General features: G+C 33.2%; 1 protein-coding gene across 1 annotated transcript in view; it reads left to right on the top strand.

Moving 5' to 3' along the window:
- LOC130441754 (protein dissatisfaction) overlaps positions 1-22,322 on the top strand; it is a 65,924-nt gene that overhangs the window by 11,559 nt on the left and 32,043 nt on the right. The window contains exon 3 of the mRNA XM_056775540.1: positions 3,565-3,726. Coding sequence (XP_056631518.1) covers positions 3,565-3,726 — 162 coding nt within the window. The remainder of the gene's footprint in view (positions 1-3,564; positions 3,727-22,322) is intronic.

The raw sequence follows: 22,322 nt of genomic DNA, 5'->3' as shown, positions 1-22,322 counted from the left end.
ATACATGGTTTATACCATCACTACACCAACACTCACAATTACACTGACTGACGCGCGTTTCGATAACCAAGTTATCGTCTCCAAAGAATGAAGGGAAAATAAACCTAAGAATTTGACTTAGCTGTTTTATGTGCTCTTTAAATCGGACAATAATGGATCTATTGGCCTGCCCAATATACATTCCGTCACAATCATTAGAGCTAATTGTATAAACGTTTTCTTATTGGGAACGTGGCAATGAAACACCAAAGTGGACTAACTTTAATATATTTTTCAAGTTTTCGATTACTTACGATTACTTATGTATTTATGGTCTGGGACTGAAATTATGGTCAAGTATATATAAGAAACATGTATACATGTATAACAATAATAACATTTTACTTATAATAATTAATTGAGATTTGTGGTGGTTTCGAGTTGTATAAATTCTTGTAAAAATTCTAACTTCATACGATTCATACGATTCAAACTTCAATATTCAAAGTGACGTGGATAGAAATATTGATTAATTGAAATATTGATTCTGATTTCTATAAGAATTTTTATTGATTTTTAATTGGTTAGATTATGATTGTCGTTGAATTTTTATAGGTTAGAAAAAGATAAGTTGTAGTAAATGGTGTTCAATATTGACGGATTAATTTATTATAATAAATTTTAAAAGGCTAGGTTGTTATGAACATAGCTGAATATTTATTGGTTCGAATATAAATGACAATGATTTTTTTATGTTAGGTCATTATAAGTGAAGTTGAAATTTATAGGTTAAGTGAGGTTAGTTGTTTGCCAATGTCCGATGAATACATAAGTATTCGAAAGCTCGGAATATAAAATTAGTCTTTGGTGTTTCATTGCCACATTCCCAATAAGGAAATGGTCATAATATATCTGACAAAGACTTCTTTACAATTCATATACTACCAAATTTGGTTTCACATACAGCTATATCCTCAATAAAGGTTTTTTTCTCATTGTATCTCTCGATGTTAAATGGAAAGTGAATTAACCGATGTACCAGGAAATGGAGACTGGCCATCTTATGTTGGATACTTTGTTGATAGATATTTAGAATTGAGTTCCAAAATGAATTCGTCTTCGTTTGGCTTCTTTGTATTGAATATGGCAAACAAATATCATCCACATACCTGTACCATACCATGTAGTGATGGTGTAAATCATGTATTCAGTATGAATATCGCCAACTGTTCCAGAAAACTTGATCGAATGATAGTGATATCCCAATTTTTGTTTTAGTACACCAATCTGCGCAATATATGAAATTCGTCTCTGATAATTGGCTTTTACCTTTTTTTTATAACAGCATGTAAGTGAATTTTCAGTGAGTCATTATGAAATGAAATACCTATTTTGTTTAGCTATTCTTGCTTTTTTTTCACTCATTCTTTAAAATTTTCATAGTCACCAATTTCCAACGACCATATGCACCTGTAATAAATCCTGTTCTATTGTCTGCATGCACAATAGTCTTAACAGGGTTTAAAGAATCTTAAATTCTCCACATTGTTCTAATTTTCATTGTGACAATCCTCACGTAACTACAAAAGAAATTGCTTTATAACAAAATGTTTGTCAGTCGTTGGTAGTAAAGGTTTTAAAGAAAGTAAAAGTGCATCCATAAAACGTTCAACTTGTTCAATAAACGAACGAGTAGATCCGGACATTTGAAATTTTGTGAAATCCAAATTTTATGAACAGTGTAGTCTTTCCAGACGAGGCAATGTTTTGTTTAATTGGTAAAGTAAATAAACAGTACTGAAACTGAAATATAGGTGTTAGTCCAGTAAGAATCGGCGCATGAGTACCGAAAACTATTCCGCATCAATTTTTTTATGCGATCACCTTCAAATTGCCCTTCTAATGATATAAATGCATGTTGGCATGGGGCAACCCCGTGTCCAAATTGTTTGAACCGAAATTGTTTAAACATTCGCAAGGAATCCTTATTTTTCAGCCGGCCATTTTTTTAAATTCTTTAGTTAAAAAGAAATAAAAAAGCCCTATGACTTTCCTCTATAAAGTTAATATAAATTTTTAAAGGTTCGAAAAATCTCGAATTCTTCGAAATACTTTTGGCCCATGAAAAAATTTTCAAAAAGAAATAGAATACAAATTAAATTTTTTTCAATTCTCCACACAAAAGTTAATAATATTCCTAATATATTTGTTTTTGAATATTTCATTTCGCGTGCTCACTAGTATCCGTCGCTTACATTTAAGTATCGCCGTTTCTCTCTGACTCATGAGCGGCATCGGACTCTTTGTGTCCTGAATCATTTATCCATATATGTAATACTCCCATATGGGCATTTGGTATGGAAAAAAATGTCCGTAAGCTACGGTGTCGACAATTTTCATTTTCTCTGTCGTTCGAGACACTTTATCTATACTGCGCATGCTTGAAAATGCGCAGAACCGAGCTGGAACCTCGGAGGATAAAGAAATAGTTGTCATTCTGTCTTCTTTAGTCGGAACAGCTTCCACTTATAGAAACTGTCCATATAGAAGTAATACATAAATGCATTTGTCTTGATCACTATCAACTTTATCCAAATTTTTAAAGAGAGCAATGCTTTTGTGCATTTTCGCATGTAATCATCTGTCGGACTATGTAAATCGTCGCACAAATCGATTTCTGCGCTTAGTCAGACCCGATGAAGTTAAAGAAGCTCGTTTATAAAGTGCAAAAATCAGTGTCGGGTGTGTAATATCTAGACACGGAATCATTGGTCCATATTTCGTCTAAGAGAATGGTCGGCATCAGAGAAACATCAAAATTTTAATACGCTTCATCCTTAACCTACGTCCATTCTGTCGTGTACGTAATTTGGAATTTCGAGACCAATTTCTCCAGCAAGACGTAACATCTTGCCATACTGCTGCCGCAGTTTCTTCAGGACTATATTCCAAGCAGATAAATTTCACAATTTACTGACTTCCCTTATACTCAATATTATCCAGAACTCACATCTTTAGAAGCTTATATTTGGAACCCGTTTAAAAATGGCAGTTTTTAAAAGTCATCGATGAATCAAAAAATGCCGTAGATCCTTCTTCGCGGACCTGATACAACCCTTATTCCCTAACATGATAAGAAACTGGGAACATCGGTATGAAGTCAAGGAGGAGCAAATTTAGAACATGTAATGAAGTTTCAATAATATGTATTTCTTAAAACAATGAAATAATTACAAGCTAAGTACTCTTTAGGGTTGTATAATATATGCATTATGGTAGAAAAATTGAAACATATCGTTCAGTTGTTCTGGACATTTGGCAACTTTAATAGTGAATTCTACCATCTCAATACTTCAAAGTTAAATAAAATCCACAAAATGTGATAATTGAATGATTAACAGTAATATGACATTAGCTTTCAGTGTTGTTGGGTGGATCTGAAAATATATGTACTAACGATATTTTTTATACGAATTTATTATTATTAAATTCAGTTCCTGATTCATAGTATTCAAATTATTTGTATTCTCATCTCATGCTGAATTTTTTTGTGCTTTATCTCTTTGAAGCTACAAATGTTTTTAGGTTGCTCGGGATTTTTCAAACGCAGCATTCATCGTAATCGGGTGTATACATGTAAAGCTACAGGTGATATGAAAGGGCGATGTCCTGTTGATAAAACACATCGAAATCAATGCAGAGCGTGTAGATTAAACAAATGCTTTCAAGCTAGTATGAATAAAGATGGTAAGTATAAAGTTATTAAGCATTGTTTAATAATAATGTCTAATAATTATCTGAGATTACTCAAGATCCAGTTAGACCAGGGATGGGAAAACAATTTTTTTGTTAACGAAATATATAGCGGGCCAAGTTGTAGCATTATATTATTTACTATAATAGAAATATTGTTTCAATTTTTCTGAAACACTATTTTATTGTGCAATATTAAAAAATAATATTTTCAATTGCAATTAATTGAACTTAAGTTAGGTGCGAAGTAAAAGGTTGAGGAGCGCTGGTCTTTGTGGGAACATGTGACATGTGGAACTGTTTTTGTTTCTGCATGACTTCATCATAAGCCGGCTCCATTTGTGATGCTGAATTGCTAACAATGAATAAAAGAGGTCATCCGAAAGCCTATTACGAAGACAATTTTTGCTTAGTTTCATTATTGAAAACGTTTGTCCGCACAAATAGCTTGTACCAAACATAGCCATTATTTTCTGGGCGTGGGCAACTATATTTGGGTATTGTGTCCTAGATAAGGACTTATAAAATTGCAATTTGCTGGTGTTCAGAAATAGTTGCTTCGAATGGGTAGTGCGTTCGACGACAGACGCGCCTACTCGAGCTTCTTTTTCGGTTTTCGCTCATATCCCCGTCCGCACTCGCACATGTTTTTTTATGTGCGACGTGCACTGCAATTACTGCCAATTGCTAATAATGTAATTTCTGATAATAAGAAAGCATTACTTGATTTTTGTTTGATCGGTCGCGGGTCGGATATCAACTCTTTGCAGGCCGGAGACGGCCCGCGGGCCGTAGTTTCCCCATCCCTGCTTTTAACAAATATCCAAATATTCGGAAACTTTCAATACTCAAAATCACTTTTATCAATTACTTTGATGCCAATCACAATACTAGACTTTGTTCGGATATTGCATTCTGTCACGGTCACTTACGTTAGTATATAATATCAGCCATGATTATAAATCTTCTTCTTCTTCTACTTCTTGGAGATCTGCAGATCTGTTAATTCTGAAGCTGCCTCTGCATCTTTTCCTGAGAGGTGGATTGCCAATTATCTTTCCACCTTTTAGGTGGTCTCCCGGGAGGCCTTGAACCGGGCGGGGTGTTTTCTAGGACTATTCTCAGCAGTCTGTTCTCGTCCATCCGTCTTACATGGTTATACAATTTGATTATAAATCAAATAATGAAAACAGGGAATTTAAGAAATATGTATAAACACCAAACACAGTGAAAGAGATAACTATAAGAGATGATACAGTCATTAGTAAGGTGTAGTTAATAACACAGTACTCAGTTATATAACTGGAGCGATCTAATTAATTAGATCGAATGTAAAAATCTTATTTTTCACAAACCCTCAAGTTTTATTCATTCTACAGATTAAAGAATCTATATACTAGAAGATAAGATCTTCCTCAACATATCTTGGTAATAACTTCATTAGTTTAGTTCAAATGTTCTTGCCTTCATCATACACCTGTACACACGAATTAGCTAATCTTTTCTTATAAAAATGAATATCGACTTCTAACAAGGGGCTAAGTCATGTTGAAATATTCTATTAAATGTTTCAATGAACGGAACAATCCTTTAGTGTCTTCAATGGGAACTAAGTTTTCAGTACCATTCATTGCGGAAAACTCCGAAGCATCTTGTTAGAAGGGTATTTATCTGTACAAATACGTTTCAAAGTTGAAAGATCTATGATCTGTATGTTTTGATCCACGCTAAACGTTTTGCAATCATATTCTGAATCACAAATTGTTTTTTCTTTGATTTTCTTGACGATCAACTTCCAAAAGCCTTCACTATCAGTTAAGGCAATCACATCAATATCATAATGCAGCAAATCTCTTCGAAGGTCTGTGCTTGTCTTTTTTGGATTTAGTTTACTATTTTTGATTAAAATTTGATGAGTTCTTGGAGTTGTTTGCCTTTAACGCCCACATTTTTCTTATCATTATAGAGGCAATGACCCGCACTTTGGATATTTTCCTTAAAATCTAAAATGCAATCGGAAAATATCAAAATTTAACAGTCGTATACGAAAGTTTATCAAACAATGGGATTTTTCCTAAACAGGAAAGTACCTGTATTTTTAACAATATCGAAAATCATTAATAGATAAAACTTACTTTCAAACATTCAGTATTGTTTATATATATGAAAATTTTTTTATATTTTCTTTATAATAATTAACACGTTAAAATCTAGGATAACCTGACATTTTCCTTAGGTTTCATACCGTTGTTTTATATAATTTTATAATGTTTCGAATGGTATTTCCTTCGTCCATTAGATCTCCTTGTGTCTTGGCATACCATCTTCTTTTGGATCTTCCTTTTTTTCGAGTTCCATATTTATATCGGTCTTATTCTCTGCCGCTCTTGATTTCAACATTCTTCTAAGTGTCTCAGAAATCCTAGTCTTTTGGATCTTATTTATGATTTTTCAAATTCCTTATTAATGATACAGGTGTTATTTCTTGGTTTGTCTTTCTTCGCCATATGTCTTTTCCTTTCCTAATATCCTCCTAAGTAATTTCTTCTCCCATATATCCAGCATGTTCTCTTCCGCTCTATTCAGAATCCACCTTTCGCCTACATAAAATACTGTTGGTCTGATGACTGTCTGATATAGATGTATATAGAAATATTCTTGGAGATTAGTATCTTGTTTATTGTTCCTGTCTCTTTGCTTCCTCGAGTTAACCTTGCTTCTATGTTTTTTCCTTCATCGCCATTATCTTTGATAAGAATTCAATTATTTTTTACGTGTTTAATTCCAACCTGAGATTCCTCTTATTTTCATGCGTTTTGGGATGCGTCATTTTCATTAACTTGTATTTCTGTCATTTCTATGAAGCTAGGTATGGATAAAGATGGTATGGTAAGTTATTAATCCCTGCACGTACTTTTCAATTCTCTTCCTCTTGTTGATTAAATTACTACATCATCTGCATAGGCTAGCAACTGTGTTGCTTTTGTTTTTAGTGTTCTCGTTTCTTCGTACTATCCATTCCAGTATTATGTTGAACAACCTAGTAGATAGAGGTTCTCCCTGTTTTAGTCCTTTATTTGTGTTAAAGCTAATCTCATGATTTCTGTTTTATTTTAATGTTTCTTTGAGTGTTCGCAATGGTCATTTTCGCGAATTTTATCAGTTTTATTGGTACTTTCAGGTCTTTCATTATTTTATAAAGATGTTGTTTCGTAGCTGTGTCATACGCATTTTGCAAGTCGATGAAAATTCGAAATATTGGCAACTTGTAATCTTTCTCTGTGTTTCGAATGATACATCTTGATTTGTTAGCATTGTCAGCGATTTTGGAAGCATTTTGACCTATTAAATGCAAATAAATCATCACTTCTGCCATTTCGTATTTCCTCTTCTTAGCAACCTTATAATGATTATGTGTTTTCCAAAGCCTACATTTACTTTAGCGAAGTCGATAAACAGACTATCCAACTTATGTTGTCTCTTACATCTATTCCGCTAAACACTAAACATTTTCTACGTATGAAAACCATTTCACCATGGAAATGTTTAAAAATAGCCTTATCGGTTTTGTTATTTGTTAATAATCATTTGAAGAAACCAAAAATATTACTTTATAATACATTACAAAAAAAATTGTAGGTACTCCAAATATCATGTTTGGGAGAGTTGCCAGCTTCACGAATATATATATATATATATATATATTGTATAAGAACAGACGATAATAATAATAATTTTTTTTGTCAATTTTTTAAACCGATTTCATTTTCACAAGTTCGTTAAAATCATACTTTGAACTGAGTGAAACAAATGCGTGTTTTCGAAATACCGAGGAACGACAAAAAAATATATGAACGAAGGAAACAAGCAATTTACGTTTCTCTTCTAAAAAACATCGCACCTAAATTTCGTTAAGCCGAAAATTAGTTTTTGGTAAGATTTATAGGGTGCTTTATTATCGCATTTGACACAGGGCCTTGTAACAGTAGCGAAAAGTGAAGTAGTCCGAAGGCTGAAGCGGCGGTAGCGGTAGATTGGTGAAAGCACATCATCATTAATGAGAGAACGGGACTGCTGATGGAAGCAGCTGTAGATTCTCATGCTGAAGGGCTCAGTCGGAATGGGGAGTGCGGAAAGAGAGGTAAATTCAACCGGAGGCATTTAAGGGCGATGATTTCGCCTTTAGACCGTGTGGTTGGAATTGTATCTAGCTTATAGAAGGATTATACTTTTGTTAGTGAGCTATGGTGTATACATATCTTGTAATTATACATATATAGGAATTATCAACAGGACGTTAGTTCAAACTTAACTAAAAAGTATCTCTATTTGAGTTGTACGCCGTTTGAAATGATTATATTTCAATGCTACAACGTTATAAGCAGGTAACTATTCCCCAGCGGTCGTGAAAATATACGAAGTGTGTCAAATAAGTTACGGGAATTTAGATAGAACTCGGGAGCCGACAGCATTACGTTATTTCGTCCTCACCTGCAACGTAAAGAATTCAATTTCATTTCAAACCTGAAGTTTTGTGTTCATGTTATGTGAATATGTCAACTGTTAAAGTTGTGCGGTGAAAATGACAAGCAACGTGTCGTGATTTCATGTGAAATCTGGCGAAAAGCGCGTGTTTGAAAGAACGAAGTGGTTCAGAGAAGATTACACGGGTCAACAAAATTTTTTTTGCGCATGGGTTTTACTAAATATATTCTGATTATATAAGTATATACATAAGAAGAAATGTTATTAGAATTTAGAAATATTTACTTTTAAAGAGCTTACAGTGATTTGACAACGTTTGATTTTTGCGCCTAATCAATGTCGGCTTTTGCGCGCTTTTGGTGTAGAAAGAGAAGTGTTTCTTGCATCGCTCGTTGTATACGACAGTTTGTGTTTGAATATTACATAGAAATAACATCTTTCATATCATTTTTCACTGTATCAATATGTGCAAAATGGTTACAAGAAGTTGTAAAAGAGATGCTAACTTGTTTTGTTATATATGTGGACAATTTATTAAAGTGAAAAGAAAAAGTATGTTTTGAGTACAAATTCAAATATTTGCGAGGCATATCAATGCCTTACTTTAATCTATCAGTCAAAAAACAAGACAAAAAATGGACACTATATGTATTATGTAACTCTTGCAGATACAATCTTGACGGTAAGTTCATTTTCTCTTTTTTATTCTATTAACTACCTTATAATAACATGAACTAGGTTTACTTTACGTTACGTTTTATTGTAGGTTGGTAACGAGGTGAGAAAAGAGCAATGAAGTTTGCAGTGCAGAGAATTTGGAGGGAACCCACTGAACATTATACTGATTGTTATTTTTGTATTGTGAATCCACTCAGAGGTGAAAATTCAAAGAATACAACTTATGCTGACCTACCATCCACATCTGCTCCAATACTACATACCGAAGAAAATCCTGTACCTGCTTCGCCATTATTGGAAAAGCAGCTACTCTCTCAAGGCATCATGAAGATCATCTGTATCCGTACATTCCGAATTCGTTTTTGAATCTGAACCAAAAATACCACACCTCACTAATACTCAAGATCTCAATGACTTAATAAGAGACTTAAATCTTCCAATAAGTAAAGCCGAGATACTAGCATCGCGGTTAGAACAATGGAATTTAATTCAATCTGAATCAATTCGAAAATCTCGTCAAAGAAAACGTAATGAAGAATTTTCTTGTTTCTTCAATAAGGAAGATGGCTTCTTTTTGCCATGACGTGAAAGTTAGTAACTGCAATTAAATATATGGAATACAAGTGGGAAGTTATTGGTGATTTAGAGGTGGTGTGTTTTTTTTGACAGGAATGCAAGATGGTTATACTAAACACTCCTTTTATCTATGCCTGTGGGATAGTAGAAATGATGCCGCTCACTATCGACAAAAACATTGATCTGCATGTACTGAGCACGAATTAGGAAAATACAATGTTAAACGGGAAGCAATTGGGGATCTCAAAATATATTAATGCCACCATTGCATATTAAATTGGGTCTTATCAAACAGTTTGTGAAAGCTCTTAATCACGAGTCTAAAGTTTTCAAATATTTGGAAAGTTTTTTTCCAAAGCTCTCAGAGAAAAAAGCCTCGATCAGTCTTAAGGCAGTAGTTTATGGTTTTCTTGGAAACCATAGAGCTGAAAAGTACACAGAGCTGATCATTGACATCATCTCTTTATGGATTTTCTATGTACTTTCATTGATTTTATGCTCTGAAAACAAATTCAGAAGTAGTTTTTGTTCTAATTCTTTTTCTAGGTATACAAGCAATAAAAATAAATAACTCATAACCTGTGCGCAAAATTGTTATAGACTGGTGTTATCCACGTGAATGAGTTTCTGTTACCTCTCGTACTGATTTGAATGTTTAGCGTTTGCACGTGCTGATTTAAGTTGACCGGCATCTAATAATTCATGCGTTGCCTTATGAATTTAATATTCACAAAGAAACCATCCGCAAGATGTTAGATGTTGAATTAAATATGAGAAATATTTGTCTAAAGATGGAATCAACATGAACAGATGCGAAAAGCGATTTGAAAGGATTTGTTGTGCCGAGTGGATATTTGGTAAATTATATGGACAGTCGGTAGAAATAGGCAGGAAAACTATATTTGAATACCGACTGTAGTATATTGGTAAAACTGCTCAATTTAAAGTGGCAACTCTGTTTGACAGGACTGATTATATTTATTTCAACTTCAGTACATGTAATGGTAAGGACTATGTTAATTTCCTTTTCCGTCGCCGTGGAAAAAGTAGGCATGCCACATGGCTAGAAGCTATTGGCACCTCAGAAAGTTTTTGTGACGCTATAAAGAGACTGTCCAGGCTACTGTTGTGAAAAAAAGAAACTGACCACCTGAGCTGGATGCATATTTGATGAACTATCGCACCAATCCCCATACAAACACCAGCGTCACTGATTTTCAAATACCTGGGCTACCTTCCAATTATTGTGCCTGCAATGAGGAACTTGGAAGTAGAAACTCAAGATTCTGTTAACAACCAGAACGCAGCCAGATATGTTAATCAGAAACAGGAAGTCGCCCTACATGATTTATTACTTTTAGACGTTGTCCTTTCTAAGCAGCATGAATCCAACAAATTCTTATCCTGATCCAAGCCCTCATGAGGAGGAGCAGAAGTAGTTTCAGATACAGAAAAAAGCGCGCTGAATTGAGGCGGCTGAAACAAATGAAGAAAATCTACCAACCCTTCATTAGTATTTCCTCTTCAAGAGACCCCTGCAGTCGTTTCAAGACCTCCGAGGTCTGTGAAGTTTCCAGATCGATTTAGAACTACTATTTGCCGCCCCAAGAAAGGATGTAGTATATTGGCTCAGTTTAAGGAGGCAACTATGTTTGATTATGTTTATGTTAACATCAGTTCACAATGCATATTATATGATTGTATCTAATTAATAAAAATTTATCGCCATCTTTCATTGTGCCGGTCAAAAAGTAAATGAATAGTCTTATGTTACCGTCTCAGAGGTTGAGGGCATGTGATTTCCCTTTGTGAAACGAACTTATTAAGACAGGCTGGATCTAATACCACGACAACACACCCACCAACCCCTTTCATCATTGATTGTGTAAGATGTTTTCTAAAGAAAATTATTCTAATGATACTGCCTCTGCACTTTTTTATTTGCCTAAATGAAGTCTTCAAAGAAACTCAGCAAGATGTCGTGGAGGAGGTCGTAGAAGCTGTAAAAGTTGTTCTCAATTGTTTAACTCCGAACGTTTAACAAGCATACTTTGAATGGTGGGAGTAATGATGGAATCTTTTTGTATAGCTGATAAAATTTTGTGTTACACATTATTTGTTTGTTTTTCATTTATAAATTCCCGAAACTTGATTACCACACCTCTTGGTTAAGAATGGGTTGAATAAATTGATAGCTGCCAATTCCAAAAGAAGGCCTCTTGTTGAGTTAGGGTTGAATATATTGATAGTTGCCAGTTGACTAGCAGGGATTCTTTGAAAATTATATCAAGCAAAGGTCGTCAGAGAAGTTTTGCTATAATTCCAAAACATTAACAGTTAATCTATCAATATTGTTTTGATGACAAAATACGTAGTAGTAAATACTCCTACTAACATATTAGTTATCTGTAAGCACAACAGAAAATCTGCTGTACAAAAAACTTTTTTTCTTCTTTTCCCGAAATTCTTTTCCTGAAGTTTTGCTGAATTAAGAAAGAAGTATAAGTCGTCCTTATTATGGGTTTTCTACTTGATGCTGAAAAGTACTCCGTGTATTAACCATATCCCTCACATCCATCTGGAAAATTATATGAAGCTGCAAGTGTTCCAAGAACTCCAATCACAAAGTAATTAATCAAAAATGCCAAGACTTTCACACCCAAGGACCTAAATAAATTTCTCAATGAATCAGCAGGTAATCTATTTTTTTTTTGATATGTCACCAAAAACGAAATTTAAAATATTTCGTTATTGTTTTGAATATGTTGCATTAATCATGGGTTTAACAGCGAGTTCTATTCCATGATATAGGAAATTGCAACAGAGCTCTTATATTCAATATACCTGACAAAAAAAAACAAAGAAATCTAGATAGTGCCTGGTGAATTTTACGAAAAACTCTTTATATACAAATTACCTGAATGATAAATACACCATTATTAAAAAATCGTTCGCTGATATAGATCATGAAGCCACTCCTGTTATGTTAATAGAAACTAAAATTTGGTGGCTATGGATTTTATAAGCTATTCACATTATGTTGTGTTTGCTTTTGTAGAGACAATTTCTTATAAAGCCGTTTCGTTTAATTTCGGCATTCTAGAATTCGGATTATCAGGAAAGCCATTGGATATATGTGAGTGATAATATAGCAGCCATTCAGTGAATGATTTGATGTTATAGCACACACACCGTTATAGTAAAAAGTAAACGCTGTATTCTAATAAATTAGTGATATAGGTAAGTGTTTAGTAGTAAGTGTTAGTGGATAATTTTGTGAATAGTGAATATTTTAGTATATTTAGGGTTGGTGTATAAATAAATTGTGTAAGCAAGATACACAATGTGTATTTGAATAAATAAGAACATTACAGTATAAATAAGTTGGCTGCTGAGGCCAAAATAATTCGTATGTTTTTTTACTTTACTTTACTTTACCCGAATCATTCATTTGTCGATCATCGGAAACAATTTGTGTGAGCGGTGATGACATCACAGCTGAGAAAAACTTAAAGGGTGGAAATCAACCACAATGACTGAAGGTTTCGTTGACGACAACATAAATAACTAGTTAGAACGAGGATGAACAATTGTGGAATTGAGAAGAATAACTGTACTACTACCACTACTTATAATATGGCGGATGAAGAAAATTCGTCTTTTTTATTTATAGTTGTAGTATAGTGAAGTGTGATTGTTCGAATTATTACATATCGTTTTTTGTATGTTTTCATACTCAAAAAATGTAAAAGCTTCTTAAATGCAGTGTCTTAAAGCTTGATAATAAATACCAAATAGAATAAATCTGAAATAAGATCTTTGTAAATATGATTCTCTAACTACTGAGGTTTTACCTTTCTTTTATTAATCCTTAATATTCCTAATAACAAACTCAGCAACTTGGAAAATAAAATTTTTCGCCCGTTTATTATAATATGACAAAGTAATGTTAATAATTTTCCAGAGAGTATATTTGAAAAAGGAGATTTCTAAAATCCTATTAAAGAATTCCATGATTTATATACACAGTAGGAATCTTTTCAATAGCTTTACGAGCTTTTCATCAAATAACGTCTATCTCTCTGTAACCGTATAACTGATATATAGATGTAACTGTGGGAAAAGTATCATTTCGTCTACTACATTGATAAAAACCAACACACAGATCCAAGTATTTGAAAAGCTGCTAACGGAGCTTTCTTACTTATTGGAAACGTTTTTGTAAGACGTGGAGACTCGCAGCTGATACACCGATATCAAAGAAATTGATTAATTGAATGAAAAAGTAACTTTCAAAGAACGAACATTATAATCTGCCGAACGAAAATCATTTGATTGAAAAAAATCGTCGTAACATTTGAAATTTCGTTAATTTTATTGTTAATCAAGAAAAATTTTTTTTTTTTTTCAATTAAATCGAGCTTCGAGTTGTCGACGTCGACGTTGATGTAAAACGCCAATGTGAATGAAAAGATAAGTAAAAAAGAATTAGTAATCAGTAATTAGATTAGATTAGATTGATGTTGGTTTTCCGTTCCTCAAAGGAGAAAACAACTACTTTCCTGGCTAATACCACAGAGAATATTGAATTAAATTTCTTCCGAAGAACCTGATGTTATTGACAATTCGCCGAAATGACTAGTTTCGACGTTGTTACGTCTCCTCGGAGTGGTGTAACGACTTTACATTCGGAGTCTCTAATCTGAACTTAAGACACAGCCAGCCGGCGCTGCTACTTGACTCATGTAGTTAAGCGTTCCTCAGAAGACGCCTTCTGGTGACATCTTCACTTCCACCTGCGAACCATTAGTCAAGTAGATCTCTAGTAGTAGACGGCATAAATAAATCAGTCAAAATGTTGCTAAGGTCCTCCGAAGATAATTATAACCATCATTATATTTTAGACTTCTCAGTCGTCCTCAATAACTCTTCTTATCTCGATAAGATGAATAATCTTCCCAAAACTTCCGATTACAATGACTCCACCACAAATTTGGAAAAGAGAACAAAAATTCTTATCAACATCTTGCTGAAACTCTGTCCGAACAATCCCTATTCTACGTAAAAAGCTCTCGCCATTTCATTAAACAACTCAAAGGTTTCGATATTTCTTCCACAGTCTTGTCAGCTTTGATATTATTTCCTTATTTACCAATATCTTCATCGATGAAACTTTGTCTATCTTAGAGACTAGTCACCACATTGCCCCAGGTTACCTTTCGCTCAACAAACAATGTCACCCCAATACTTACTTCATATTCTAAGGTAATTTCTACCGACAACTCAATCTGGTCTCCATATCCCTCCCATCATTGCCAACATTTTCATGAACCATTTCGAAAATAATGTACTATCCTCCTCCCCTCTCCGATGAAGCTTTTGACTACGATATGTTGATGACACTTTCATCATTTGGCGCCATGGAAGAGAGACTTTAGATTCCTTTCTGTTCTAGGGCAGTGGAGGAAAAATCATCTCTACCATTCCTTGCCATCATGATCAAAAGCTTATCTCCACATGGTTTCTCTCACTCCGTCTATCGCAAACTTACTTACACCAATCTTTTTCTCATGGCTCAATCCCATCATCATCCCTCCCAACTTAACTCTATTATTGATATAATCGTATCACGATCCATCTCGTTAACTGAAGAATCAGTTGACCATCAGAAATCCATTTTTAAAACATACATTAATTCAGAATGGTTACAACAAATTCCAACTCTAAAGGAGAATATACAAATTTTCATCTCCACCTTTCTCCACTGGTTTAGAGAATCAATTGAAGGTATCCCTTCCTTATATTGAAGGTGTAACATATAGAATTTGCAGAATATTCAAGCTTTATAGTATTCACACAATCTTCAAACCCGATCAGAAACTGCTCACAGGCAGTTAGTTATTAGGAATGTCAAGTCATGTTTTAATAATAGACTTAAATATTGAGTTTGTGGTATTTTGTCGATTTCTTTTGTTTTTGAAAACGAAATCCCTCCAATTTAAGGATATTATGCTGCCAGGAGCTTGTCTTATTGCATGATATTCAGAAAATATGGTAAATGTAGAAATTTTAATGATTGATAATGTACCATTTTGATTTGTTTATGATTCTAGAAATAATTAGTTTCGGATGTATAAAACTGATGTAAAATATGTAAAATATTGCGCTCTTTTATTCATATGAACAACCAATAATGTCCTAAAATATTAACAGAAATTACTACTGCTGGGAACCTAGTATATTGCACATTTACAAATAGATCACAAAATGATTTTATTCCACCAAGTATTTGAACAATCAAGAACATTGCAGTTATTATAAAATTATGTAAGAGACAACAACAGAGGCATAACGTATATCAATATACGTCGGAGATGTCATATCAGCAAGGCTCCCTTTCTTTCATTGACATGCTTTAACAAGAATAGAAGAATAATGAAAAAATTATAGTTTGGAAAAAAGTATCTTGAATGATATAATATGCTAAATATGCTTCGATTGAGAGTATCGTTGAACTAGACAAACGGTTTTATACTTATGATATATTTTAATACATTTTGTATATTGCTTTTATTGGCGAATCTAATGAAGTTCGTTATAGATTAGGCACTAAAACCCATGTAGGAGCCCCCATATTTGAACGACAGGGTTTAGCTTGGGCCAACGCTGGGGAATCCGACCTTGGCAAACCAATAATGGCCTATGCCTGGTTGAAGTCTGGGTAACTTAGCCCTGGCCATTCTATATTCACCCAAGCCTAACTGAACTATAGGTAACCCGACCTAGCCCATCATGTAGTCAGCCAGGCTGGGCAGAACTCTATGAATAAAGTTTTGTTCTAATATCTTATCCATAATAGATATCTAAACATTAAAAGTAATAATTTTTCATAAATAAAATTCTTTTATGCATAAAACACAATAAAAAATAAAATAATAAAAAATAGTGTCATTTCTTTATTTGTTTAATTATTTAATTATATTTTTATGTACATTAATTAGTAGAGTGCATTAATAGAAATTTGTCATGAAATCATGAAACTATAATTTTATTATAACAATATATTAAAAATCTATTTTTACAAGCAATCGGCCTGGCCCAAAGTTGCAGACCAGTCTTGGATTTATCTAGGCAACCAGGCCTGGTCCAGTCTTTCAAACCAATCAAGGGATATTGTTATCATCCCAGAGTCTCACCAAGTCTGGTCCAATAATAGCTTCCAAGCTAGGGCTAGAGTTGTTCATACTTGGCCCAAGTCTGGATCTATACTGGGCTCATCCTTATATCCTATGTGGGAAGCTGTAATTTTATTATAAAATCCAAAAAAATTATAGTGCTTCAAAAGTTGGATTTTTGGCAAAGATCTGTATATTTAGTAACAATTTAATAGTAAATAGTAAAAGTGAATAGAATTGAAGATTTGTATTGTTTTATAATGTAGTGTCTATAGTACGAAATTATGTGACCGAGACAGCAAGATTTAAACAGAAATTAGGTAATTTCCTATTTATAGACAAACTTTGTTTGAATAAATGAAAGGCTACCGTGTCTAAATATATAAAACTGGAACTAATATTTTGAATTATCTATTTTAAGTTTAGGAAAAGTTATATCTTTGTTTTGCCAGATTTTGTACCAATATTTTTTAAGTATTTATTTAAACTTAAGTGTGATGCATCGTATCGCGAGCCCTAGTGATTATGAGGCCGTGGGCGAGGACCCACTTCGAATAAGCTTATCTACGCCATTGGACAAAACAAATAAATATTCCATTAAATTCGTTTTATTAAAGCATACTTGAATGAAGTCTGTTTTATTTCTTAACAAAGTCCATGAATCATTAACTCTACCAATGCATGTGTGTTAAGTTATCAGAAATTTAAAAACTAGAATTGTTTCAATATTCAAGTACTTACTAAAGACATAAATTTCACTTCCAGTAAAGATTCTAGATCGGAAAATGATCTGATCAATTTAAGGCATTGGTATATGTTCGGGCCTCACAATCTTATATTTCAAGGAAGTATTTCGAACCGGGATATTAGACACGCTGGTAAAGTTAACAATATCTTTGTTTTCAAAGTTTTTATCACAGTAATTTTACTCTAACTGGTACTATATTATTCATCACAACCGAAAAACATTTAGAATACAAAACATTTTTCAAATGATTGCCAATAAATCTATTTATTCCTATTTTTCTGCGTTCGAAGTTTGTAAATAAAGAAGAACGTATATCCAAATCGTTCGAATCCAAATCCATTTAGAATGTGTTTCTATTGTATCGTTGTTGTTGGTTGAAATGCCCTGGGGTTATATAGAATTACATTGTACTAAAGTAGAGACCAGCGCCATTGGTGCACACAAAGCATTCAATTTATTTGGAAAATAAACTACTACTGTTCCTGCTGTTCTTCGATGAACTAATTTTCATGTTCCAATAAAATATCGATGGGTGAGCAGGTAAATTTATATATATATATATATATATATATATATATATATATATATATATATATATATATATATACTATGTGATCAAATTTGGACCTAGACTGACCAAAAAAGAAATATAACGTTTTTATGTACTTTACAAAAGTTTATTGGTTCACAAATCCATATAATTTCCAGTTAGATCCAACATTTAAAAAACACGTGTATAAATTTTCCAGCTGTCAAACTATTAGTTTGTAAGTTATAGCATTTAGTGAAGCACCAACTTTACTAAGTTGAAACGAGGCGACATTAGCACCGAGTACGATGCACGGAAGGGACGCTACAAACAGACAAAAACATAAGAAAGTTCATAAACTACTTTTTATGAAGTGAAGATGTTTGAGATATCTGAGACCCTAAAGACATCAAATCAACACGCTGGACATATCGTGAATGAATTGTTAGGTATGCAAAAACTGTGTTCAAAGTGGGTACCGCGCTAGCTCACAATCGACCAAAAACGACAAGTTCATGATTCTCTATGGGTCTATAATTTCAGACCGGAGCCCAATCGACAGCCAGCTATGTAGAGCACATGATAAGCCTATGGAACTATGGTATCAGTATTTTGGATACGAATGGTATAATATTTATCTATTATCTTAAGAAGAGGGAAACCATAAACAGCGACTATTACGTAGCATTATCGCATTATCGGAGCGCTTGAGAACGATGAAATCACCAGAAAAGAAACTAACTGGTGAACCGGTGAATTAAGTGTACCACCGGGAGTCAAGGTAGATACTCCACAAGATCGTTTCACTTCTACGCTTCAATTTGCTGATTGAGAGAGGAAGGTAGATCATCCATCAGGGCTTCCTTTGATTACGTCAAAGTTTGACCTGACATAGCAGCTGTGGGCGGAAAATTAGCATGAGATGAGTTTGAAGTAAAGAGGTTCTTGAAGACGGTTGTTGGTGTATTGGTTTAGAGTGCTTATGCTTATGGTAGCCGATCACCAAATGCTTTATTTGGAACTGTAGAGCTACTTCAGCAAGCAGGCGTTAGTATTTTGGCGTGGTCACCCCCGTCACAAGATTCAATTCCCATCGAACATGTATGGGATATGATAGGGGGCGAGATTGTCAAATTTACATTACTTTTCATAGACTCTAATGCAATTTATTTATAAAGTTGAAGTTGGTTTGAACGATGTGTTACAACGAGACCTCGATCACCTCCTTTTGTCGTAGCCTGGATGTGTATTGGAGAGTATCTAGCTACAAAGTAGCCAAACACATGTTCATAACATATTTTACAGTAGGTACATTGAAATTATCTAAAATGATTGAATATCTTTGAACGTACGAATCCCAAATAAGAGCAAAATGCGTACATACCAGGGCGGTATTTTGTTGTGAAAAATATATTCCATATTTAACATAATATCCTTTTGTTTCTTCACATTTAGTCCTGTGAGTTACCAATCCTGTCAAATCATTCAATAAATAATATTGGGAAGTTCCATAAAATAGTCAGCACCTTTTCATTTGTCCTAAATCAAATTCGACCAAGCCATTTTTCTTAGAGAAAGTAATCGGAGAGAGCCAAAACAGGTAAATATGGTAGCAATTCGGCTATAGTTTTCCAATATCAATTGCAGATTATAAAAACCCTTGCTGACAATTTTGTTTGATCTACCGTAGGCGTAGACACCTCAGTTTATAAATTTATTATTTTTATAAATACTTATACTTCGTTAACTTGCTACAACTGAATATTAAATTATAACACGTAAATAGACCATTAAAATGTACCTGCCTGTAAGGGAGTTTGGTTTAAATAGGGTACCAGACGTGAACTGGGTACTATTTGTACCCCATTCGTGTATTAGAACTTCGGTAGTTTTATCTGACGCAAATAATCTTGTCGCCATCGAACGATCCTTGACGATTAGGTTATTGCCGATCGTTTATTCAGTTTCTTATGTTTAAAACCACATGCTGACAAAACTTGATGTTGTTTCTAAACTGGTATAATTGTATTATGGATAATTTGCTACCTTTAGCTGTATTACTTCTAATGTGGCAGCCCTGTTCTCCTTATATAAACTATAAATTGTCCTACGTATAAAATTTTGTCCAAAGATTTTAGTTTTTCTTAAAACGTATTTCGGTTCTGTGAATTATCTACAGCAACCCCTCTCGTGACTACTCGATAAATGGAAAATTTGTTTACTCCAGTTGATTCAGCAATTCTTATTATGATTGCGTTATCAGATTGCTCAATATTTTCCTTTTTCAAGCATTCGAATATATTTAAAAAACTAGCTTTGTTCGTATATCTAAATCTTTATTATTAAATCCATATCTGTCTTTATTCTCATTACACTGTGCAATTTCATTCTCTTCATTCGACCATGATCTAAAGAACGCCATTTTTCTATTTCTTTAAAGAAATTTACGAGTTAAATTAATCTCACCTAGCCACGCCACTGCTTATCGCAGATTTTCTAGCAGGAATAGTTCAAAGTTGTTTGAATACGCTTTCCCATAGCTTCGGCCAATAGAAATGCATTTATATTTACGATTCGATGTTTTCATTGGGAAATAGTGGATTAGATGAGTCCACATGGACTGATGGTTTGTTAGATGTTTATCGAATTTTATACGGGGAGTAAACTTTATTTTTCATTTCTTAATTTGGTATGAGTGTCGTGCGTATTTATGAAATATTGTTTGTTCCTCGCAATTCTTTTACAATTGATATTGGAAGAACCATAACTATTCTGCAATAATAACTAATGAATTGAAAGGCATGATGTTGTCAAACTTAATCTCTTTTCTTCAACAATTACAGTCATTTCATCATCTCAAGTTCGGCATAAAAATGTGTCAGAAAATCAACTAATTGATCAGTTATCGTTTTCCATTTTTCCAAGCAATCAATAAGGATTACACATTTGGAATCCCAAAAATATCAATACTATGGTCGTATTGGTCGAAAAAACAATTTTTACTTTCTTTCTTTTCTTGGAAAAAAGCAATTTCTTAGGAGCAGGTTCATCAGAAGAGCTCTATAAATAGAAAGATACATTATCACCGTTATCCATTAAAATACTAAGCAATCACATGTTATATATTGCATACCAATTTTATATGGTTTAAATATTTACATAGGAATTACAACACAATATTTAGAGGAAGGAATTGATGCCCACAAATATACTAGAAACTCATCAATTCCTGTAGGCTCGTAGTATTATTTTTTATTTTATATTTTCATTCATTGATACTTGTTTCCTAAATATTTAATTTTTACTATTTTTTACATCTTCTAATTGATATATTTTTTCCATTAGTGTAGTAGCTAAGACATCATTTTATACCAATTCCTCTATTCATCAACGTATCTAATTCCATTAAGAACTAGTCTATAATTTCTATGATAATTACCTTCATAATAAGAACTAAATACTTCATGGTCATAGCGATTCGAAATTTCATTATATTAATACAATTACGATAATGCTAGTGCCTTTTTCCTAAAGATATTTTATTTCATATAAGTACAATCATTAGTGAGATACATAAAGTTATAATTTTGTAATCGAACAAAATCCATACAATTAGTATATTTGGTAAAAAAATACTTCGTTATGCCTCCCAGTAATGTAAATCTTTTTGTTGGTATTAATTCCATACCAATTTTTTATTTGTGGTGTCTATTTATTTAACATTCTAATAATTAACAAATTTTTGTATATCATTATAATAACACTAATACTTAATGTAGGAATTTATATATTTCCATGAATTTAAATGAAATTTTCCCTCTAATTGGATTTCAATTAATAACATTCGCATGTCGATAAAAATACCCAACTGATGGAATAAATATCGCGAATGGTTGGATTGGGAAATAAGGAGTTGAGAGGGCGATGTTCTTTACAAGTTTTGGTATTGTTTAGCCACAAAACAAGACACCATCGTCTTTTGCTCTCACGCCCTTTTGCAACTTTCCTTGCACCTCCGCCATTACATTACACCACGACACACGATCGCTCCATTTTACGAAGTTGTTAGGAGTCACACAACTTTAACTCCTCAAACTTCGCAAAGTTTAAGTTTTACTCTAAAAGTTTTCATCGTTCGCTTCAGAGCTTCGAATTTTCCGTTTGTTGTCTAGGGACTTTTATTATTCGGAAATATGAATATACTGGATTGGATTTCTTAGGATATAATTGAATATTAAATATTATTTTTTTAATGAATCTAAATGTTTTTGATTTTAGGTCTCTTCTATTTTGAAATTAGTCTTTTTAATAGTTTTTAAAAGAAAGATAAATTTTGACGTTTCGACTTTTCTTTAAGTCTTTATCAAAATATGATACTCTGATAAGCAAGCGCTACCGT

The sequence above is a fragment of the Diorhabda sublineata genome, chromosome 3 (genome assembly GCF_026230105.1).
Source record: "Diorhabda sublineata isolate icDioSubl1.1 chromosome 3, icDioSubl1.1, whole genome shotgun sequence".
NCBI classification, from domain to species: Eukaryota; Metazoa; Arthropoda; class Insecta; order Coleoptera; family Chrysomelidae; genus Diorhabda; species Diorhabda sublineata.
The sequence above is the reverse complement of the archived record's forward strand: the minus strand, read 5'-3'. Positions and strand labels throughout refer to the sequence as shown.